Raw genomic sequence first — 25,991 nt, forward strand, 5'->3', positions numbered from 1 at the left:
ATCTTCTCTGTCTATCTACCTTGTTAAAAGATTAAAGATATACTACAAAACTGTATAATTAAAAAACCAAGTAAAAACTTCTAAAGACATAAACAGGTCTCAGCAGATGAAAATTTCATTTAAATGCTTTCGATTTTCTCCGCTACGAAGAGATCTGCAAAACTCATTTCGTTGCAAAAATAATGTTATAAAAATAGTTAAATAAAGAAAAATGGTTCCGTTCTTTCTTTGGTGTTACAGTTCCATCTTCTTAACAGTACATTTCTAGGCACAGAGTACTGCGATGTAGCAAAATATTCTTTAAACTTTCTAGTGATGATTATTTTTTAAATTTATTCCGAATGTTTATTAATCAGAACTAATAAGTCATTTTATTCTCTTTTTATATTAAGATTTAAGAACTCAGGTAGGAAAAAACCATGAACATAATGTAATTTCTAAAAACAGTAAAAAAATACCAAAACGTTTTTTTATTACAATTTTGACATTTTGGAAAAAAAAACAAGTTCACCATACTATATTTGTGACTATATACTACTACTATATTTCTTGCAAGTTTAATAAAATTTGTTCTATTCATTACTTCAATGTGTTTATTTTAATAAGTGATAAAACAATCGTATTAATTACATATATAAATCTGACTGGATAATGAAAGTTAAAATTTTTTTTTAATAATTTTGTAAGAATGACAATAAGAGTTTTATTGTTTTCTCTAAAGTTTGATGATCTGCGCCAGTATAGCGGACAGAACGGGTAAAATAAAAATGCAGAGTCTGAAGAAATAAACGAAAGTATGCATTATTATGATGACGATGTCGAATAGCAAGCCTTGGAGATGGCTTAGATTAAAATTTTTGGAATGGTCTGCTTTTTACTTCAAGGCAAGATGAAGCTTATGCAAGTTTAAAAGAAAATTAGTTGAATCACATTGAATTTAGGTCTCAGAGTGTAGACGATTTTGATAAAATATACTATATATTTAGAGGTTTCAAAATAATCTATAGTAAATATTTAAAGATTAAAACTAACACTTTTAATTTTAAATTTAAATTTTGAATAAGGTTGTTGTGAGTACTTATACAGTCCAGATAATGTCAACTGAGATCAATATTACAAAATGATGAAATTCATAATACCAATATAGGCTGATAATGAAGTAACATAGCAATTGTACCTTCCTATTTGAAAGGTGGACGAGTCATACTAAAGATTAGTAATATATACGGCATATTTCAAAATACATGGCAGTATTCATGATGTTTATCGGCTCTAGTACCCGCTTTTCACCAGGTGGACCATAAGTTCGTTCACCTATCTACGTTGTAAAAAAAGGTGTGTGATGTCGTGGGACACCGGATAGGAACGTAGTTCCTTATTATAAAAATATTAATTTTAAGTTATATTCGAGGTATAAAGAAAATAATTATTCGGATATACATTTTTTATTATGATTTTTTTATTGATAAAAATAAATACTACTTTACAAAGTTATCAACTTTATTTTATTCACAATTATTTATAAAAATATTATGATAAAAATATGTTATTTTTTGTACGTTATTACAAAGTTAAGTCGTACACTGTGTGCATTACTAATAAAAATCTTACGTTACGGACGTTTTGTCCCGGTTAGGGTACCCCTTCGCATCGTCCCATAAGGAACCTCGTTCCAAAAAAGAACAGATCGCACTTTGTCGATGAAAGTCGATGAAAGTTTTAATTGCAACAGAGTGTCGGCTCGCATAGTTTCGCAGTTCTCGTAAAATCAATGGAGAAGTGCAGGATTGCGGTCCTGGTTCCTCCTCGGCGTTAGTTCTGTGCATAGGAAGTGAGGGAAGGAAAAACACAACAGTTAGTTATCTTTTTTAATCGAATGTAGTGTAAACTTGCTTAGTGGCACGCTACAAATGCTGACAAATATTCTTAAATGACATTAATGACATTAAATTCACAGTGTGTTCCATTGACGAGACGTGTTTTTTTTAAAACTCATTTTTGCAGTGTAATATTATTACCGATGTGTGCATTATATTGCACCAACAAATATTTTAAAAGGTAGTATTTTAAGCTTAACAATATAACAATGAAATTTTAAATTATCTGCGTTGTGCCTAACACGAACCAACCATGATAGATCATGACAGTTTTGATAAAACGGAGAATTGCATTTTAAGTTCAAATACATTAATTCCGTTCATGTTTGCGAGTTTCGCTTTCTGACGCTACTAATACTACAATACCTACTTTACCAAAATCAGCCTACAGTACATTAGCCTACAGTATTCCTATGCATATATTTTGTCCTATCTCACTTTCTTTAATTTCCTCCCTAACATATATTTAAATTACCGGTATTTCTGTTAGCCAGTATGGCTGAGATTTTCCCGTAGGCGGCACAGTTAACATTGTGGTGTCTTTTAACTTTGGTAGCTTTAGTGCACACATCAGAAAAAGCATAAAACAAATACACCCAAATTACCTGTAACGGACATAAATATATTTTGCGTGCTACAGAAAGACATGATTTATAATCACTTAATCTCAATAAACTGCTATCTATCTGTACACGGCCCGAAAACGACCTTCGGATATCGAATCCCCAGTTTTATGAGACCGCAGTACCTTCCAGCAATCGACAATGCGGCGGTTGTCATGGCAGGTTGTAAACTACAGAATTCGGTCGTCAGTTTGTCAACGATATAGACGAGTTTGTGCCTTGTAAGCCCAGACGTTGCAAATAAGGGTTCGTGATTTTGCAGTAGTTTTTTTATTGAGAGCCGAAGCTGAGTGCTGTGATATTGACGACAGTAAAAGCTTTTGTTCCATGACAATATCGAATATTAATTATATCGGATCTTTCAAAATGACTAATTGTTTTTGTCCGTGTTATCTATATCAACGGTTAAGATATCGCATTTGAATCTTTATTTGGTTATTGATGGCGCCTACGTATTTTTTTAAACTTTTGGTTCTAATCTGTAAATTGTATAATACTACCAAATTAGAAGCTACGGAAAAAAAAAACCAATGCATAGAACTTTTTTTTTAAGCAACCTATACTTTGTTCAATGGGTTTCGTGACTTACCTCCAAATATGGAATAAACTCTTCCGCAGTATTTCCTGGGTACAATAACATTTGATTCTTAAAACAAGGTTTGTGTTCTAGGCTTCGGTGAACTAATAACAGTGCTGATGCTAATAAGCGATGGTGAAGATTTTAATGCCCGCAATAAAAAGTTAAATAACTAATTGCTAAAGTGCTATGAGTGCAGAATGTGCTTTAAACATGTACATAAATTTCATCAATGTTGAGCATATTACGTAATAAATAACATGGTTCTGCAACTGAGGATTATATTTTTATTAAATACTTTATTACACGTTATCTAATATATTTTGCGTGGTCATGGTCCAGCGGTACACGTATGTCATGTGCGAGAGGCTATATAATACTAAGCACAACGTTCCAATACATCGTGAAATTTTCATACTTCCCATGTGAAAATTCAAGAGCGATGAGAGCTAGCTGTTGTATGTCAAACATTATTGACAGTTCCATTTATTTATTTATTTATAATTCACGTGGTCAGATCAGCTCTGAGATTCGCGATCGAAGTCTCTTATCTGTGGCATTCTGCAAACTAGAAAGAATGACTACAACGGAACAAAGTGGCCAGATATAGGCTCTTTCATCTATCAATGCGAGAGTGAAAAAAAACTGCTGCAGATATGCAGACGAGTGGTCGAGTCACTTCGTGTCTGAGCTTATCGACATCACAATTGTCCTAAACGCCCGACTATCCAAAGGGCCGTTTTGAAATCGCAGTGCCCTGGTATAAAGCTCAGAGATCTCTTGTTCATTTTTTTTTATTGTCCTTGTAGGCAGACGAGCATACGGCCCACCTGATGGTGAGTGGCTACTGTCGCCCATGGACTTCAACAATGACAGGGGCAGAGCCACGCCGCTCCACAAGCCTCGTTTGAGGAAGGATATGTCATAGCGCTCGGGAAACACGGTAGAGGGGAGCTCATTCCGAAGCCGGATGGTACGTGGCAAAAAAGATCTTTGGAAACGCACTGTCGATTAACGCAGTGGCTTCAAGTAGTATGGATGAACTCTACTCCGTCGGCGTAGGCGTTATTTAGTAATTAATCCCTTAGTCTCGCTTTTGATAGCTATGGCAAGAGATGGGACTTTACTATTAAAACACCGAATAGTCGCACAGCAATTTCTTACTCAATTACATAATAACAATAGGAATTAAAAAAAACTACACATCTCGATTTTGTCGTATCCAAATTACGTGTTCGGTCGGACCCGTCTAGACAGACATGCTGCAGACTGGAAGATTAAAGACAGCAAGATGAATAGAAAGGGCCTAATGTATCTGAAGAAAACGAAAAATGCCGCGACTGAAGGCTTTTGCTGTCACGTACAACGTATGCTTATGGTATTTTTTAATCCTTTTTCTCAGTCTTGTAAGGGCGTTTCTTAGCAAGATTGTTATAAGTCACACAATGTGAGTAGGTACAATTAAATAAATTCAATTCGATACTAACTTAATTTGATAGCATCAAAATATCCCACAGATAAATATAGTGGAATAAACACAGAAAAATATTTCAGTGTCTCTGCGTTAAATTTTATACGAACTTTTATAATCTATTATAAAATTAATGAACTATAAAGACTTTTGTAATTCGGAAAACATAATAATTGATGATGGAACAGCCATTAAGTAATATCGCTTCGTGCTGCTAGACCCATAAAGTCGAACAAACGAGAGAGGCGGGATACTTTTACCACCAAGCTGCCATAAAAACGCGGGCCCTGAATTAGTTCGATTCTTTGTCACCCCTTTTGAACAACCCTAAAATTTTACTACCACCGTCTTTGTCTAACAATAACCACTACATTCCCATCCGTTAAACTGCATCAAAGGAAAAACAACGCGAAACCGCGCGAGATGAAACGAGATAGAACACCGTATATGCAGTAGTAGAGAGGATATAGAGCGGTACACTTAGTAGTAGACATGAATGCGTACTTTGTACTGCGAAGGAAAGAGACAAGGTAAAGCTCCCATGTGTAAGCGAGAGGGCTATAAAAATTAACTAACGGAGGGGAGAGGAGCTGAGCTTCTTCAAGCGGGGTGGTTAGTCCGCATTCGACCGCGGTGGCGGAGCGTTGACTCCCGGGTTTTTACTCGCCGGAAACAATTCGAACTGTGAAAATTATTTTCAAGTGCGTTTATCATCGTTTTTGTGCTGAAAAAAACATTTACCATTGATATGAAAAGTTTGTTAAACTTGGAGTACAGTTATTGGTGTCAGGAAAAACTTGAGGACTAATGATGTTATCGTGACGAAGAACAAATAAATAGGGAAATTAAACGAGCATAGGGAATCCGTAATGCCCTACGTTTTGACACTCAAGTGACGGATACAATAAACGAAGATTTCCAAACAAAACTTGTATTATAAAGAGGGATACCAAAGAAAAATGTGTGCCAAAATGTTCTTGTATAGTTTCTCCTTATTATCACTTGTAATGTCATGGATTGGAGTGTTCGCTGAAGAAGAGGTCTCTTCTCCATTGCGAGTGGCACAATGCAGAGCTACTTGCTTACAAAAGGTGAGTTTCGAATGGACTGATTACATTTTATTCGTAGTAAATCATCACCGAAACGGCAAATCAGTAAAACATGACTTATATTGTAATTACGCCTAAATACCGTCCAATTAAGCAGTTGATTGGTTAATACAAAAATAATTACATTTAAGTCATACGAAACAATAGTATATAAAAGAAAGATATTCCAACGGGATTGGGGAAGGGGGCTTTTTGAGACCAACGTAGGCTTAATTTAAAACGGCTGTATGATCGTTGCAATTTCAAGAAAAAACCAAAGTCGGTTACATATTTATAAAATCCAATTCAGTAGGTCATTATTATGATTAATTCAGTGTTTATCGCCGACTAACGTTTGATTTCACTTGTTTGTTATGTGAAATTATAGGTCTTTGAAAAAGGTTCGTGTCTAAGCTTAAAAAAAAGAAAGGATCGAAACAATATCAAATATGTTAGGATTTTAACGGAAAGTACGACGATTTATTAATACATAAAAATATGTTCACTATATTTGTGGATGAATTTTATTTCGTTACTGAAGATAGCACAATGCCCGTTTTTTTTCGAACATTCGGCGGAAAAATATTGGAAAGACGTTTCTCTTTTAATACCGTTTCTCTAGCAATACGTATTAGGAAATTGTTTTTCTTTCTATTATTATTTCTTCTAATGTAATATTTTTATAAAGGTTCAAAACAAAATTATTGAGTGCTGTTTTTAACGTTTTTGAAATATTGCTTGTGTGCAATAATAATACTATTATATTGAAAATGCATTTTGTTTTGTATTCTAAATATATAAAAAAAAAGATTTACCTAATCTTGAAATGTACGTACGCTATACTACTTACTTTTAGTATCTCATTCGCGAAACAATTGCTCTTGAGTTGTTAGGTCTCCTTCGGAGGCGCTCGGGCAGTTGTTAGTAAATCCCACCCCTCTTGGCTGAGCCTTTGCTCGCCCACCTGTCCTGGTGAAACTGGAAAGGCCTTCGGGCCACCAGTAAACTTTCAACCATAAAAAAAAAAAAAAAAAATCTTTTAGTATAGGGCATGTTATATTCCCGCATGGATTTTTATCCATCATCCTACTTACGTACCGCGAAGCAGTCATACATAGCCGTTAGAAGACTTTGTTAGTGGCCATTGGAAGACTTAAATGATATCGGTCCAGCCAAGGTCTCTGTAGACTGTGGGCTGGTGATTATGGGGATATAAATAGTCAATACCAGGTCGGTGGTTGCTAGCCCGTAGTGCAGGACCTAAAGTGAACTCAAAGGAGCCGCAATCATGCCTAATTCTTTGCGAGGTTGCTATGCGTTTCGGCTTGAAGTATGGAACAGCCGTCATAAAATACAAATGAAATTTAGTCTTCATTTCTAAAGATGAGTGACGGCATTAAGGTTTTGGCGTCAATGGGTTTCAGTCGCATAATGACAAGCTAACCATGAGCTCGTTTGTTCACATAGGTTCCATCACTCAGCTTAAGACATGAGTTCTGAGTTTCAATTCTATAGTACAATGACTGACCCGCGTACGACTCCCCCGCCCGACTGCCCCACTCGCGGCAGAAATAGGCTGGGCGATGGTGTTTACTCGTGTTATTTTTGATTAACTTGAAATAAATGTGTGGTGTCGTGGGACACCGGATAAGAACGAAGTTCCTTATTATAAAAATATTAATTTTAAGTTCTATTCGAGGTATAAAGAAAATGAAACTGGAGGTTTCGCAACAACCCACGGTCATTCGGTAACGTGCGAACTTATTGTGGTACACTTCATTCATGGTTGTTTGCATAAGAGTTAGTGTATTGCGCAAACGAACGCTCTGAGATCGTGGTCAATGAATGATAAAAAAATATGTTATTTTTTGTACGTTATTACAAAGTTAAGTCGTACACTGTGTACTAATTTGTACGTTGTTGCAAAGTTAAGTCGTACACTGTGTGCATTACTAATAAAAATCTTACGTTACGGACGTTTTTCCCCGGTTAGTGTACCCCTCTTTTTTTTCCTACCTAAAAGGTACTACCAAAAAGTTGAAAGGTTATTTCAGCGTCGGTACCCCTCCGCATCGTCCCATAAGGAAATTCGTTCCAAAAATTATTAAATAATAATATTATCAAAATTTTAAAACCAAATCAGTTTTTAAAAATATAAACTCATACATTAAAGATCAAATTATAATCTAGTGAGAGACCTCCTAAATCTTATATGCATAAGAGTAAACAATAAAATATGCTTAAATAAGCTAACAAAGATTTAGGTACATATCAGGAAATTATGTATGCACTTTCTAAATGTATCAAATAAAATTTAGTTGTATAAACCAGTACAGCAATTACGGGTATCTCTGAAATTGTTCGAATAGGAAATGCAATTATGTAAGTCGATCGTACCTCTCCAAAAAGATAAGCACAATTTATATCGTTCAATATTTACAGATAGAATTTATCTAAACTGGTTGTGTTATTTATTTGGACCATTCCAAACAGGTTGCCTGCTGGTTATCGAGTCTGAGCCTCCATAAATGTAATTTGTATCGGCTATCCCTTTTAAATTGGAATAAACTTATTTGTTTCATTTCTAAGTAAGAGATTACACCATAAATCATTATGTTGTTCAAATAAGTCAATATCAATAAATTTTAATTAAATCACTCTGTTAATACATTAGATACAGATTTGGCTACCAATAATTGTTTTACTGTTACGTATTAATGTATCTTAATTTAATTTGGGTCTTGTAAGTAATGTGTTTTATGGTATAAACTTATATAGCGTATTACGTAGTACAGAATTCTTCGTAATATACTTCCATAAGCCGTCTAGTGTTTCAAACACTCATAGAAACAATGCAATTTGGGTGTTTAGCATCCACCTCAAGAAATGGGATGAAAGTCTAAATTGAATGACAATTTGTATAGTAATAGTAATATTTAGTCTTAAACCAAAACTCTTTTTTTAGTTCATAAAAGACAAAAAACAAAGAAATCGACATGTTTCTGGAACTATTGAAAAACGCAAATAATTAATATATATAAATTGTAATTTATGAAACAAACATATAAGCGGTTACCTTCCACGATTATAATCACTTTAATCCGACCTTTTGTTGAAACCTGACCGACAACATTAACCAACATTACCTTATAATCTTAAGTTGATTTCTATGCTGGAATGTTAGATATTGGCTATTCATTCATTCTTGCAACATATTAATACCTTAACAACTGCATTCCCAACTCTATTTCTAATTATATTTATGCAACATAGAATACTAAATAAGTCCTGAGGTGTAACCTACATTACATTTATAATTTCGTAACAACTATAATTATTGGCGCAGAAAAAGGATAGAATGGTGGTAGCAACAGTGCGGATTTGCGACACGCCATCAGTGAAATGTCCTTAAAAAAAAAAAGACAACTGAAAGTAGTTTTGCATTTATCATAAACTACTTATTCATTTATTAAAGTTGATACAATTAAATAATTATAATGAATTATGTCTGAATGACGTAATTAAGGTTCAATTTGGTTTGCGTACTATCCGTAAAGAAAAACTGTGTGGTTGCAACGACATTTATTGTGCGACTGACTTAAATTTTGACAAGTAAAAATATCGTAATTAGCAAAGAGTATAAGGTTAGTAACAACATACCGCCCACCAAAGGACTACTAAGTTCTTTCTAAATCTATTGCACTAATTACAACCTCAAGGTGACTTCAAAACAATATTCTACAAAACGAAATAAAGGTTGCTTAAATACTAGACATCATAATACAATATGCTTAACTTGCGACTTAGTATAATATTGCTACAGTGACATTGGTAGAGAATCTTGACAAAATTACAAGATGACCTTTCACCGAGTGGAATCCACCGGCAAACGACATAATTTTGTTATTGATTTTGCCCTTAGGATCCAATATTTTGATCTGAGACAACATAGCATTAACTGAACCCCTCCATGTAGTGTCTTGATATGGGCATCAGCAACGATCAAGTGTACTAGGGTGTTGTTATTTCGAATAATAATTGGGTGTTTTCGGTCATCAGGTAAGTTAGTATGTTTAAGGCGACCGCCCACCCTGAGGATATGATTCTCATCCAGGTATGGGTTTAGCGATCGTAATTTACTTTTTCTTCTAACTTGTTTCTTATCTCTTAGCCGATCTATTTCTTCTTTGAATTCTTGTTGTACTAACTTAATGCATGTGATAAGCGCGTCTTCTAATTCTTGTGTAGTTATTTCCTTGCTCGTACTTAAATTACTTTTGTATCTTAGAAATCTTTTACAGTAAATAATAGTTTTTAGTAATTCTGGTAACGTATCAAAATCTTCAAACTGAGCGGTTAAAGGTTTTAGTTCTTCTGCATTGTGGTAAGTATTTAATTTTATTGTTTTCATTTCTAATTCTGTTTCTGTTATTCCTGGCTTACTGTATATTATTTCTTTTTTGCATAACCACTTGGGCCCTGTCCACCATAACTCTTTCTGTTTCAAGTCCGCCAGCAGCATGCCCCGCGACCCGATGTCTGCAGGATTCTCTTCCGAAGCTACATGGAACCATCGGTGTGTGTTTACATTTTCTACAATTTCTACGACCCGGTTCGCCACGAATGTCTTCCATCTATGAGGATCACCAGATAGCCATGCAAGAACAATTGATGAATCTGTCCATGCATAGATGTTAGAAGTAGGTATACGCATTGCATTTTCTATTTGCTTAAGTAACCTTGCTAATAACAGCGCCCCACATAACTCCAGGCGTGGTAGAGACACGGTACGGAGTGGTGCCACTCTAGTACGGGCAGCTAATAGATTGGTGAATACTGAACCATCTTCCCTCTTCACACGAATGTAAGCCACCGCGGCATAGGCTTTCATGGAAGCATCACTGAAACCATGAACCTCGATGTTTTCCATCTGTGTGCTTACTGTGTTTAGCCATCTTGGAATACCTATCTCTTTTACATGTTCAAAGTCTTCTCTAATTGTCAGCCAATCGTGTAACAGCGATTGGTTAATCTCGTCATCCCAGCCAATCGGTTCTAGCCATAGCCTTTGTATGAGTATCTTAGCCAAAATTAAGCTAGGGGCGATCCATCCCAGTGGGTCAAAAAGTCTTTGAATATCAGATAGTATGCCTCTCTTTGTAATACTGCTTGACTTTGCTGGTAAGTTAACCTTGTACTGAAACTGATCCGTGCCCAGGTTCCAGATCAAACCTAGAGCTTGTACTTTTCCATCCAATTTAAAATCCAACTGTGCTCGAGATGTCCTTTTGTTTGGTTCGATAGATTTCAAAAATTCAGCAGAATTGGATGACCATTTTGATAATACAAATCCACCTTTCTGTAGAATATTATCTACTTCTTGTGCTCTCTTTATGGTTTCAGGAGCACTGCTCTCCCCCGACATTAGATCGTCCATGTAAAAATCTTCTTTAATAATTCGAACAGCCATTGGATGATTTCGACCCTCATCGTCAGCTACCTGGTGAAGCGTTCTTACAGCCAGGTGAGGGGCCGCCGCTGTACCAAATGTAACACGAAGCATACGATATTCTTTAATCGGGTCTGAATCATTCTCTCTCCACAAAAGGCGTTGATATCGATCGGCGTCTTCTTCATAAAGTAATATTTGCAGGTACATCTTTTGTATATCACTTGCATAGCAAACACGATGTAATCTCGATCTCATAAGTATGTTCCTTAAGTCCTCTTGCAGTTGCGGACCTACAAGCAATTCATCGTTTAGAGAAACGCAGTTAGAGCCCTTCGCTGAAGCATCAAATACTACGCGTGTCTTAGAAGTTTCTCTGTCTGCGTGTACCACGGCGTGATGAGGTAAGTATACTGATTTTTTCTTGTTTATTTCATTCTTAGGTATTTCTTCCATGTAGTTAGCTTTTATGTATTCTTGCATGACCTTTGTATAATCTTCTTTCAGTTTAGTTTCTTTCTTAAATCTTCTTTCTAGTTGAAGTAACCTTTTTCTAGCTATTTCTTTCGTATTTCCTTCAGTCGAAATTGGATTATTTGTATTAAATGGCAGCCTTACTAGATATCTTCCTTCACTATTTCTCGTATGTGTTTTTTCATATATTGTTTCACATAGCTTTTCTTCCTTTGTTAATATTCTCTTTTTATCATTGTCAATTTCCCAGAGGGATTTCAACATATGATCTATATGGACTTGATGATGAAGGACCAGAAATGATTCATTTTCACGGTTATTATCGATTTCCCCGAAGAGGATCCACCCCAGGTTAGTTTCTTGGGCACACGGAGAACCTGGAGGGCCCTTAATAAGTGTTGGTTGCACAATCTGTGCATACTCTTTAACACCAAGAAGTAAGTCTATAGAACCTGGTTGGAAGTAGTCTGGATCTGCCAGGTTGAGTCCTTCTAGATGTGGCCAATGTGTGACAGTTACAGCTTTGGAGGGGATCTTCGTGGTCAACTGTTTACTCATAACATATGCTTGTATGTTGATTTCGAAGCTTGGATTCCAGCGGGAGCCAATCTTAAGTTGAACCATGTGATCAACGTTAGTCCTAGTAGATCCTACCCCGATGATACTTCCTCTTGCTGGTTGCCTGTTAAGTTTGAGCATTTGAGCCGCCTTCTCGCTTAAAAATGAAGCCTGCGAACCTTGGTCTACTAGCGCACGAAGAACAACGGTTTGGTTATGCTCGTTCCTCGCTAAAACCATCGCTGTGGCTAGTAGTGCTGTGCTTTGTTTAGTACTGTGATGTGACGCCACCATGCTATTTATAACCTCTTCTTTCTCTTCTACCCCGTGGTGAGATGCACTCGGTTGATTCCTTTCCTCAGTTTGTGCCGAGTCTTGATGGCGGTGGAGAAGAGTGTGATGTCGTCTTCTACATAGGCGACAGGACATTTGTAACTTACACTGGTAAGCAGAATGCCCAGGCACCAAACAGTTAAAACACAGATTTTTGGTCTTGACATAATCAGCTCTTTTTGTAGGTTGCAGTGTGGTAAAATTCTTACAATGACATAATGTATGCTTTTCTTTACAGAGCACGCAAGTTCTTTCATTTGGCTGTGACGTGGTAGCTGTGGCAGTGACTAAGTGTGAACGTTCTCTTACAGGTTTGTCACGGCTGCTACAAGTCCCTGACACGGACAATACAAGTTCTAAGGTACGGTATCTTGACTGCAGGAAATCTTTTAAATTCTCCCAAGTTGGTAGTTCGTCCTCTGATTTTGAATAAGCTGTCTGCTCCCATTCTTTGTGAGACTCCGGGTCCAACTTCTGTATCACAAGGAATATAATTATAGGATCCCAGGAGCTCGTAGCTATATTTAAATTTTCTAAATTATTCAAACAATCTGTCGTGACGTCTAATAAATTTTTTAATTGATTTGCAGACTGAGAACTAATTTTCTTCTGATTAAATAATTTCTTCAAAACTGAGTTAATTATTAATCTTTTATTTCCATACCTTGACTTCAAAATATTCCATGCTTTTTTATAATTGTTTTCCGTGACTTGAACAGGTTTTAATAATGTTTCTGCCTCGCAGCTGACTGTACTCTTAAGATAATGTAACTTTTGTACGTCACTTAAAGCCGGGTTCTTATCCACTAAGGAGGTAAATAGGTCTTGAAACGTAGGCCAATCTTCATAGTTTCCAGTGAATTTAGGTAATTCGATTCTCGGTAACCGAACAAGGTTTTCGGTATCCGCAATAATCTTAGAAATATTTGGTGAGGACGTTAAAGTACTCGGCGCGGCTGCTTGTGTGAAAGATTGCAAAAGATCTTTTAAATCGGCTAACAAGACGAGATACAAATCTTCGAACACGAAGTAATCTTCATTTTGAAAATATGGTAACTCTTGTCTTTGTTCTTTCGGTGTTATTTTTACCAATTGTAGATGCGTTTGCTTAAATGTAGTCCAATATTCTTCGATACATTTGATTCTTGCTTCTACATAACCTCTTGTCAATCTAGCTTTTGGACATTTCTTTAAATTAATTTGAGTTTTGTTTAAGAGCGCAGCGGTATCTTCTAAAACATTCAAAAGTTCATCCATAGTACCGTCCAACCAGAAAACGGAATAAAATTGTAATATTTATAAATTATTTGTCTTTAAATCACTGGAATGTGGTTTACGGCTTACTGGAAAACAATATTTTCACTGACCGGCGTCCATCTTCGATAGCTTGTACGTTCAAAAAAATCCGGCTCGAAGGACCAATATGAATGACGTAATTAAGGTTCAATTTGGTTTGCGTACTATCCGTAAAGAAAAACTGTGTGGTTGCAACGACATTTATTGTGCGACTGACTTAAATTTTGACAAGTAAAAATATCGTAATTAGCAAAGAGTATAAGGTTAGTAACAACAATGTCTTAATTAGCTAATCGAATACCGATGCATTTTGAAGGTACATTCATCTAGCATAAGTTTGAATCAACATTAATCAATTATCTTACTCAAACCGATTTACAACTAGAAAACCTATTTGGTAACTTTAAGGCAACTAACAAATAATACAATCATTGTGAAATTTACTATTGAATATTTATTTGATTTTATTACAAATCACTTTAACAAAAAACATTTTCCTTATTCAAAATTTATTGGTTCGTGTAACAATTTAAATATACAATATGAAAGATTTGCCAAATAAATCAGGCACGATTTATTTTTGATTGACAGCCGTATCATGGGCATTATTCGTAGTTATATCAGCATCTGCTGATCCTTAGACTGTTTAGTGCGATCACGCTTAGTCCAATTTTTTGTCCGAGCCGACGTCTACCTGCGACAAAGCCCACAATGAACCGGTATTACGATTTTTTATTTTGTTTGTGAAGGGATATGCGTGATGTTTCTAAGGGCGGAAGGATAGGTAGTTGTTTCTTTGTTCGCGTTATTAGGGTATCGTGAGGAAATGCGCAAATTATCCAAAATGTGGGCGAAAAGGATTTTTAATACGTGATAATAATCGGTTTTAGTTGTGTTGCTCGTTACAAAGATCCCATCTTTTTTCAGATAGTGCCCGATTTTGTATTGTGACTAAATACCAAGGTTTGGAATAAAAAATTATATTAAAAAACATATTTCAATCCTAAAAAAGGGTTACCGAAGTTAGGGCTTTCTCTCCATTTTCGTTCTTTGTTTTGGTAAAAAGATTCCTCGTGTACAAATATGAAGCATCCGAGTTCTTTTAAAACGTGAAACGTACTGTACTCTTATCGGTTATTGTGGGAGCTCAAATATTGGGTCGATTTATTCAACTAAATATACGTAGTCACAGATGGTCAAATCATCAAATAGTAACTTCATTACTGGTAAAGCGAGTGCCCATAGACAGCAGCGCGTAATTACCGCAACCTATGTGGAGATATAAGTTCGAAGTCTCAATAAGGTATTCTTGCATATTCTTTAACTAGAGCAAGTGAATTCTGTACTGAAGAAAGAAGTAATGGTCCTAAATATCGTAATATTCGTGGAACGTAATAGGAATTTGATCATCTGCTTTGTTGACATTAATGGTAAATGCTACTCATGAAGCAGTAATGCGTTTCGGTTCGAAGGGTGGGGTAGCCGTTGTAATTATACTGAGACCGTAGAACTTATATCTCGAGTTTGGTGGCGCATTTACGTTGTAGATATCTATGGGTCCAGTAACCACTTAACACCAAGTGGGCTGTGAGCTCGTCCACCTATCTAAGCAACAAAAAAAAATACTAGATAATTTCTTTGATTTATTCAAATACCAGATAGCAAAACCTTTGCCTCAAACCTTGGTATAATAAAAAATGGCGGCTTATAATGAAACTAAACTAACAAATTTAAAATAACTGACAAAGTTAAGTCAACATTTTGTAAATTTTAGGGTAGGTATATAAACTTTAAAAAAAAAAGTAAATTGTCATTTACATGCCGTGCTGGTCACAGATCCTCTTCTATTGTATTTCAAACTGTGGACCTTTTAAACCGTATTTCCAGTGTTTTTACAAGTCTTTTAAGTTTTTTGGTTACCTTTTATCTTGGAAGCGTGCCTCTGTGATGTCAACTAAGACCGAGGACATGTGATGAATTTTAAAGAGGGTCTTAGTGCTAAGATGTAGATATGGCTATGACTACATTTAAGGCATGTAAGTTGGTTTGTCATGTAAATCTTGTGTGCCGCTCTTTATTTGAATCGTTTAAAATACTTACATGCGGGGAAAATTATAAAAAGACACTTGATTTGAATTTAAATTACACTTTAAGCCCAATATACTTTGTTTTAATAAACAGCAAACTTTATTTCAAACTATTAAAAAACTTTATTCAAACTATCAAAAAAAAAGACTAATAATAGGGGTTAAAGTATGAAATTGCAATAGAATAAATTATGAAATTGTAATAGGTACGTCGAATTGACATAGAACCTTCATGGTTTGAGATCTATGAGTGAATTTATTTTCAAATGGTTCCTCTTTTAAAAGAATTCATGAGGTTCTTCTTTTAAAAAAATGTTCAATATTCGATTACCTATCGACTTTCAGTTGTTTTTTTTATTCAGCTTAGACAAGAAAGATGGATACTTCGAAAATTCTAGTGATTTTTGAATACGAGTTCCGACGCGGAATTAACGCTGCAGAAGCAGCTCGCAATATCAATATTGCGTTTGGAGAGGGGACTGCTAATGAACGCACCGAACGATTTTGGTTTAAACGCTTTCGGGATGGAAATTTTGATTTGAAAAACGAACCACGTGGAAGACCGCCAACACATGTGAATAAAAATGAATTGAAAGAAATGGTGGAAGCCGATCCGAGCCAAACTATCTAGGAATTAGCAGCATAGTTTAACGTTACCCTACCAACAATATTAAATCATTTGCGTCAAATCAATAAAATAACATAAAATATGAAAAATGGGTGTCTCATGACTTGACTGATCTGCAGAAAGAAATGCGTGTTGAAACTTTTGTAGCCTTTTTTTTATTGCCCTTGTAGGCAGACGAGCATACGGCCCACCTGATGGTGAGTGGTTACCGTCGCCCATGGACTTCAGCAATGCCAGGGGCAGAGTCAAGCCGCTGCCTACCGCTTGCCTTGTTGAATCGATACAGAAATGAAGGAATATTGGTTCGAATTGTGACATGTGATGAAAAGTAGATTCTTTACGATAACCGTAAGCGAAAAATGCAATAGCTGACGCCAGATCAAATGCCGCAACAGTGTCCTAAAGCAAGGCTTACGCAATAAAAAGTTTTCTTCCCATGAGGCAGTACAAAATGCTTTCACACAGTTTGTAGAGTCTAGATCACCAGAGTTCTATCGGAAAGGCATAAATAACCTACCCATTAGATGGCAGCAATAGGAATGGTAGATATTTTGATTAAATAAATATGTTAAATGAACAAAAAACCGAATTCCGAGTTTTCAGTACAAATCGGCAATTTCATACTTTAACCCCTTATATTATCGTTACGATAATACATTTATATATAGCAATTATTATAAAATACTAAAATATCTTCAACAAAATTTACTTACAGAAATTCAATCGAAAACATATTTCTTTAGATCACCATTAAAAGTAAATAATCGGCGGAATATTGACTCATATTCAATGGTTTAAAACAAAGTATTCTGTTGTGTGAATTTAATAACAACTTTACATAGTAGAGTCCTCATAAAATTCTTCGAAAACTGTATTCACAAAAAGAATAATTGCGATTTCACCTTGAGACCTAAACATTGCAAAAAGGAGTCCATAAAAAGCAAAGCGAAATAAAATCTCTATTAGAAATTTAGGAGCGTTCCGGCCTTCTCTTACGGTTCCTTTTGGAAACGGCCACTCGTCTCTGAGCGTTATTATTTTATCGTTGCTCAGCCATGCACAAGAGGTAGAACAGAATTTGTTGTTCGACCAAAAATCTTTTTAAAAAAAAAAAACAACTCAAGGTTTCGGATGCACGTCCTCGGCCACGCAGCGCTTAGAAAAAATAAACGAGAAAGTCAAAGCCGAAATGACCTGCGTTTTTGTCCACGATTTGTTTTCGTTTTTGTTACGTTTGAGTTCATTTGGAAGTAGCCATGTCCGCTGCTTACTGAATTAACTTAAATTGCCTTTTATTTATTTTTTGTTTCCGTAAATTATTTATGTTTCTTTTGTACGGTCATTTCAAAAGCAGTTTGCGCAATCGTAAAAAGCTACGGTTTAATATCGAACTGTGATCCAATCACATTTTGATGCGGTGCAGGCATCCAACCAAATAAGGGATTCAGATTCACAATGACATTCTTAGCACGGAATCCCGGAATTATTGAACACGAACCGCATTATAGTGACTATGATTAAAACATCACAAGTTCAGTTAATGGTAAAGTTAATTTTCTTCGTCAAGTAAAACTGTAGTGTAAAAAAAAGTTTTGTCAATGCAAATCGTAATTCTTACAGATAAAACAATATTTTTGTTATGTCTCAAGCTTACTTAGCTACCGCAGCAATTCGGTCACGAATGATTCGATGGTCAAGGTGATTCGATAATAATTGAAACTTTGACTTTATGTGTCGATCTTATTGTATATCTATAAAGTCTAAGGGTTCCGGTAACTGCATCCCGCCGTGGCCATGATACGTTCTGCCCGCATACGACAGTAAAAAACTAAAGGATCTCCGTGCTTATCGCGTTAGTACGCGAAAAAGGCAAAGGGATCGCGTTAACCGCGCCTTTAAGGCCTTACCTCGTGAAGGGTGGCTTATCCAGCAAGGCAGTCGTAATAGAGCCGTACAGGAGAGCAGACGATTAATGATTCATGACCCCTCGTAGAGCGGTGTCATCAATATTATTCTGTTTGTATCCAGCGCGTTTGGCCCACCCTCGCCCGCGCCCCGTTCATACATAAATAAACGCGACACGTCGTCTTCTCTGATTACATCGCACCGATGTAGTGAGAAATAGTGTAGTCGGATGCTGAGCCCGTCTTTTGTTCAATATATACCTTAGAGACACCGAATGAATAGTTAATACTGTATGTTCAACGTGCATGTTTACGGTTTCGGGTTTCTCTTAAAGATGTAGATAACTTATAAAGAATTTATTTGTTTGGTGGCAATAAGCTGATCTTACAATCGTCTTTAGTGTGAAGTTATAGGATTCATGTAACAATTTGATACGTATCGTTTCGAACGAATCTACTTTACTTCTTTGTTATTGTATATTTATTGCTATTGGTGTGGGATTTTTTTTATTTAAACTTGCATACAACGTAATTTTCGAAAGCTATAAATCTATTTTTGAAACCATAAAACTATGTGGGAATCTTAGTGGCCGTCTCATACATTAAAACGTTGAACATGCACATCTTAATTTTGTGCATAGTTAGTGTGTAGTGCATAGCTACGAGCAAAGGATTATTTTTATTTTACTTCTTGAAAAGTAATTTTTGCATGTTTTCTATAATTTAGCGTGTTTTTGACATCTATAGCCGCACGTAAAACCGATTGCTGGCGTGGCGACGTGTCGGCACTGTATGATAATATATATGTAACCTCTATATGATTTATGACATATACCTTAAAAGAGCTTATAATGATATACAGGTGACATAAATTGTATTTTGAATATTGAAACATTAGAAGAAGAAACATTAGAAATATTAAAACATTTTTTATTATTGAAATATAAAAACTGGTGAAGCAATAGCTTTAAAGTTTAAATGCTGTTTCTCTTTATAGAGCAACTCAGTTTGCTATTAGCTATAGTTTATATAGTATATTTGCTATAGTTTTATTAGGCTAAACTATATTTTGATGTGAATAAAATAATACATTATACATAATATAGGTCCATATATACAGTCTATATCTACAGTAGTGTGTACAGTGTGGCGACGCATCGCCATTCGTAACTGACTGCGTAGGAATTTAATTTATTTTATATTAAATAATAATTTATTACATAATACTGCAAACATTTTTATTATGCCACATGAGTTACCTGTAGTATGCTATCCGTTTATGCATCTATACTTGTACACAACTATATGAATATTTCACATCGACCAGACTTCGACACGATGCCTCACAATTTTTTGATTTTTCTTCTTCTCCATCGCTCCCTCATTACTGAGGATCGTGACTCCGTTTCAGCTTGTCGACTGTCAGTCTCCATCGGTTCCGGTCAGTTACCTGGTGTAGTGCAGCGCTAAGTGGTCCGCTGGTTTGCTCGGAGGTCTGGTCGGACCAACGTTTGGGGCTCCGGCCTCTAGGACCTTTTCCTTATACTTTTCCAGTGACCATCAGACATTCCAAGTTGTCTACACCTCTGCGGGCAACGTGGCCAAAGTAGCGTATTATGCGCTGCAGACAGGTGTTAGACAGCCGTTGAGCGTTTTCCATTTTAAGTTGTTATAGGACTTTTTAAATTTTTTGATACTAGCTATAAATACACATTTTAAGTTTATGTAAACGCATAGATAACACTGTAATAAGCGAGTGCTATGTGACAATACAAGAAACACGTCATTACTGGAAATAACATGACGTTCCGTTAGTCGAAACATTGATGAAGGAGCTCTTGTCACGCGATCTGGCGATAAAGCTAGCTTCAGGCTAAATTAAGTAGGAAATTCAGATCGAATCTGTTTCAAGATGGATTTGTAGACCGACTTACTCAATTGACAGAGGAATATAAATTTCATGGCGTTTAAAAATAATTTAAAATACAATTGGACCTTAATCAATATTTAAGTTAAGTGTGTGTGTAATGAAATGCTTAAAAAAGTAAGGGACATAGACCACGTTGCCGTGTTAATTTTCATTAAGTGCAATTACTGAATTTCCTATATTGTACTACATACTAATCAAAAACATTAAAGTGTAATGACTAATATTTACCGATATTCTCGTTCAGTTTCCCGGAAGATTCTGATATATAATATAGTGTGATAAATTATGTATTAGTGTTTTTTTTATTATTATTGTTATTGTTTAGATTGTAAATTGATTAGATTGTATTCTTCTATCCACTCATGTAAAGCTTTCCTTCGTTAAGAACGGTTAGCTGGTAGAAAACTCAATTGTTGAGTTAAGCTCGCCATTTTTATATCTTATCGCAATTACTGTAATATTAACTGTGTGTACAATAAAAAATAAAGAATTAAGAAGATTTGAAAAATGATTTTTTTCGCATAGGTAATTCTAAAGTTGAATATCTATTGAGTTTAGCAAAAAAAAAGTTATTTACGACTGGGAACCGTTGCGCGTTAAAGCGCACGGAAAACATCGACTTGTTCTGATAAATGATGTGTCCGCTACCACTACAGCGTTTCGCTTTTAATCCCCAACAACCATTGTGTCGCCGTCCAGTTTTTGACGTTACCCGTTTCTTCGTCAACCAACGCCTACGTTGTTTTGGGTATTCGTTAAATAAGAAATTAATGGTCGTTTCTACTTTATCTGTGTTTATAATCAATCAACCGTACGGACGATCTAATGGTTCGTTGTACACGCTTATCGATGGGCAATTCCGTATCGAACGCGAGTGCGTTGTTTTGATGTTATCGGAATTTATGCCCTGTTATTTGAACTTATTCGGTTTATTCTTGAATTAAAAACAATTGTTTGAAAGGACTAGCTGTATAATATTGTACTAGATGCTTTCTTTATTTTTATAACGCCATCTTGTTGTGTCTTTAAAGCAGTAAAAATAGTATTATTATTCGCCAGTAGATGTCGGGAAGATTCATAAAGTTGATTATCGATAAAGTTGATTATTGAAAACACGAATAAAACAACATTTTCTGGAAATAAATCGTAGCTAGATCGATTTATCGCCCCCGAAAGCCCCTGTATGCTAAATTTTATGAAAATCGTTGGAGCCGTTTCCGAGATTCAGATTATATATATACAAGAATTGCTCGTTTAAAGGTATTGTATTTATTATACAAATGACTATAATATACCTTAAGAGAATTATGAGGTCGAAATGTAAAAGTTATGGAACAATGTCTATCCCATTTATTAAACTCCAACGCGTTCTTTCCACTTTGAGGCAGAAATAGGCAGGATCCAGCATGCGGGTTCACAGCTTTCCCCACCAACCATCCGTCGCGCAAAATAAATGCGGGTTTGCTTTTAATAAATCAAATTGTTCCTTCATTCTGGAAGTCACTCGAAGCCATATAGTTAATTATAAAAATAGTTCTCGATACAATCGCTTGATTATGAATACACCGACCAGGATAATGTATCAAGTACAAGTGATTATTTTGAGTTTAACTGAAGCTTCAATAATAATAAGTATAAAATAAAATATTCATAATACGCGGCAGATATGTATACCATCCTACATGTTTCTACCGCTAAGTAGTCCTGCATTGTGTTATGATATACAATTGAGACTTTGACCTCATGTTTCAAGGTGAGTGACGACACTAGTGTCGTGATGTCTATGAGCACCAATTAAAACAGATCTCCAAAAAGACTATGCTGCTCATGCGCTCATCTATAAAAATAAAACTAAAACTTATAAATTGCTGTTAGGAACGATCTTTTAGATGGTCACGCTTGTAATAATTAAAGTCGACAGTACCGGACATCAAGTGCCGGGGTCGTTTTCCTTTAGTTATTGGTATAAGCATTGTGAGTTACGATCACTCGTAAACGAAGATAAACAAAACGGCACGGCTGTTTAAGATAGGAAATTATGAAATATTTTATTGGCCGTTCGTCTCGTGAGTCCGGCGGCAGTTTTGATTGCGTTTTAATGATTCCGTAAGCTATTTAATGTAGTTTTAAAGTTGATTGGGATTCGATTAAAAGCATCTGCCTTCTGTAAAGGCTTAGGCAAAGCCCTGTAGACCGCGATGAAATAGAGATAGTTTTAATGCTCGTAAATTTAATTCCGAAACTGGACGCCCGAACGACTAATCACTTTGACCAATGCTTCAGCATAGTTTAATGTACAGAATACTCAAATTTATATCCAGTTTTATGCAAAACCAGTATCTGATCAGTTCCGAGAAGCGCTGATTCGGGACGGAAACAATTTAATGTTAATATTTTTGATTGAGAAGCCGTTACAATGAATCATTTTATTTAGTAGAAAAAGAACGCGTGGCCGTTTTTGCTTGAACGAATGAAATGAAGTCCGCTACTTCACAAAGTTCACTAGGTTGTCAGCGTTGGGCGGAGTTACAATTTTGCGTACGCGCTTGCTAACATATGGCGGCACTTTGTCGTGGTGGGGACAAAGTAGGAGTAATCGTTTTTTTTTTTTGGACGATTTAAGTCTTTTGTTCCAAAACGATTGCGTTATATACAGAAGAGCATAATGAAGCATCCTGTAATTTTTACGACAGCGTAACTTAAAAAAAACAAGCATTACTCTTGATCAAAGATGAAGGTATCGCAATTTATAGTGTCCCTTAAATTCCTCTAGCAGAGCGGTCCCGAAACTTTTATCTGAGCATTAATCTTTTAAAACCCATAAAAACGCATCTTTGGATCTTCCCAAATATTTTGTACGAAATGGATGGGGACCGCGCTTTTATCTTAAGCTCAAATCTATAATACGACGATCAAAATTCCTAGAGGTGTCGATACAAGGCACGAGTATGTCACAGATGGTAAAGATTGTCGTTTATTACAGCTTATTTATTCAGTGGTTAAGCAATATAGTTAGTTTCTAAGGAGAATTTTGGACATTTAATGTATGATGTCTAAAGCGAATGAAATCAAATTCAAACCATCCGATAAATTTGATTATGGAGCTAAATTAATTAAATTAAACATTTTTTGTGTTCTGTTTCATTAATATGTCACTGCTGCATCAATCCATACTCGAATTTATGTTAAACGTAACGAAAAATGCTCTCAATGCACTTTGAAAATTTGTAAGCAATTTCACCTATTTATACTTGGGGGACCAGCCGTTGTAACTATACTGAGACCTTAGAACTTATATCTGACAGTAGGTGGCGCATTTACGTCAGAGATTTCTATGTGCTCCAGTAACCTTTTAACACCAGGTGGGCTGTGAGCTCGTCCACCCATCTAAGCAATGTAAGTAAATACATATTTTAAAATTGAGACCATCACTTTACAAGCCGTTTACAATAATTGATTATTCGTGCAAAGTAAACATCTTTCCCTTGCACTTCTTAAGTACCATAAGACTTCTCCGTGAAGTTTCTAAAATAGCATAAGTACCTATGTAGATAAATATTACTACCGTACTGCCGCTTAAAGTGTGAAGCGATCAGAGAACGCGTGGGCTGGGACTGAACTTACGCATTCTACGTATAAAAACTGAAGGCACCCTGTTGTTTTAAGCAAAAAAAATAATGAAATATGCTCCCTTGCAGTGTTTATTTGAAACGTTGGGAGCTTAGAGCGTTTTTTTTTTTCAAACTAGTAACCCGTAGTGACGTTTGTTTGAACTCTTGTAATGCATTTAAGGTTTAAATAGTTACGCAGTTTAAATGATTTTGATCTCTCTATATATAAAAACGAATTGCTCTTCGTTAGTCTCGCTAAAACTCGAGAACGGCTGGACCGATTTGGCTAATTTTGGTCTTCAATTGTTTGTGAAAGTCCAGAGAATATGAAAATTTCGGAATTAAATAAAAATAACAATTTTGTTTTTCCTTTGATGTGTCCCCCGTCGGACGGATTCCTTTTATTTGTTTTAAGTTTATTTTATACAAAAGTTTAGGTCTTTTATTTATCGATTGAGGCACTACGAAGTCTGCCGGGTCAGCTAGTCTTTATATAAATATCTAGGTGTAATAATTATTGCATTATCATTATATTTGTATGTATATATAAACATGAATGTTTGTGTGTTTCAAATCGACGCGTTCGCATTAATCGTACCAGATTTATTCGATTTATTAGAAACAGTTCACAATTTTTATTGGTACTTTAGGAAAGCTTGAGTCATAGTACCGTCAATGCTTCAACAAGTGTACGTTTCATACATACCTATATGAAATAATAGTACCAACCGCGCTTGACTGTGTCACTAACTTATGTTTAAAGTATCAAAATTAGGAAATTAAAGTTCAGCTTTATGGATTTAATCGTGATTAATTCAATCGTTACCGGGATCTGTTTGTGTATCTAAGCATCCTCATTTCAATTCTCGTAACCATTTGTTTTGGTAGTGGTATACGATAACGAGTATCCCAATTCAATTGAGACTTCGTCGAAGTGAGCACGTTGGGATGTCTATGGGTTCGATGGAGTACAATGATTGGTGATTATTAGGCGGATCGTGAGATTGTCTGGCGGCCTCTACTGATTAGAGATAAAGTTTTACTAGTAGCAGCGGAACAAGTATGCCTAGGTATATTATTTATGACTATCGCGGTCCAATTGGTCTATATTGAAAATGTAAAGCAGTTTTTATTACAATACGTATAATTTAGATGAACTCTAGATGGGTAGCAAAATTTTCAATATGCTATCTGGTAGTATGCTGACTCCGGTGAACACTAAAAACAGATCGGCATGGTCTATTTTGATTTTTTGATCAAGCGGCATCGAAGTATGTTGTCGTAGAGAAGATATTTCGCATTGTCATTTGATGGTACTGACGTCATAAGCCACCTGACAGCCATGCCCAGTAACATAATATGTGAAGTGTTTTTTATTTAACCATTTCTAAAAAGATTTTCGTTTTTTCCCTTTTTTTATTTAAATCATAACTCTTTGATGTTTACACATTTGCGCAACTATCCTGCGTCTAAATCAACTACATTTAATTATAAAACTTATTTTTGTTAAAGTAATAAATGCAACATTTACGCGGTACTAACTCAAAAGTGATTCGAATTTACGGGCAGCATTTTTACGCCTTGATTTCTCCGGATTTCGTGTCGTTAATAAATTCTTTTATGGATGCTCTTAAATCACAGCCTAATTTTAAAGTTTCGAGTCATCTGCGTAAACATTAACGATTAGAGGACAAATATCGGTGTGCGGACAGAAATACCAGTGGGGTGGATAACGTCTGCAGAAGACACTCGCACGTCACAGCCAATAACACATATCAATGTTGCGTGCATTTGGCCACGTCTTCTCAAACATTACGCAGCTAATTTTGGATATGAAATTTTGGGTTCTCTTTGATTTTGATTTCTTGTTTTCGTAAGTTTGTGTGTGTAGGTATCTGTTATGGTTTTCTTACATTTGAGATATAAGTTATAATACCGCATTTTGTGTATTGATGACACTAAATTTTTACGTCGAATTTTTGATGTAAGGTAAAGTGTTCATGTATGAATTCATATTTTTAAACAAACTTAACAAATTTTATAGACTTGTTAGGTATTTCAAATGGGACGTAACAATGTGGTTAA

At 35.6% G+C, this 25,991-nt stretch overlaps 1 protein-coding gene across 1 annotated transcript in view; it reads left to right on the plus strand.

Annotated features, from left to right (window-relative positions):
- The first annotated feature begins 5,165 nt into the window (after positions 1–5,165).
- LOC101746296 (uncharacterized) overlaps positions 5,166–25,991 on the plus strand; it is a 51,590-nt gene continuing 30,764 nt past the window's right edge. Inside the window, exon 1 of the mRNA XM_004928195.5 lies at positions 5,166–5,639. Coding sequence (XP_004928252.2) covers positions 5,508–5,639 — 132 coding nt within the window. The 5' untranslated portion in view covers positions 5,166–5,507. The remainder of the gene's footprint in view (positions 5,640–25,991) is intronic.

Source organism: Bombyx mori, chromosome 18, assembly GCF_030269925.1.
Source record: "Bombyx mori chromosome 18, ASM3026992v2".
Classification (NCBI taxonomy): Eukaryota; Metazoa; Arthropoda; class Insecta; order Lepidoptera; family Bombycidae; genus Bombyx; species Bombyx mori.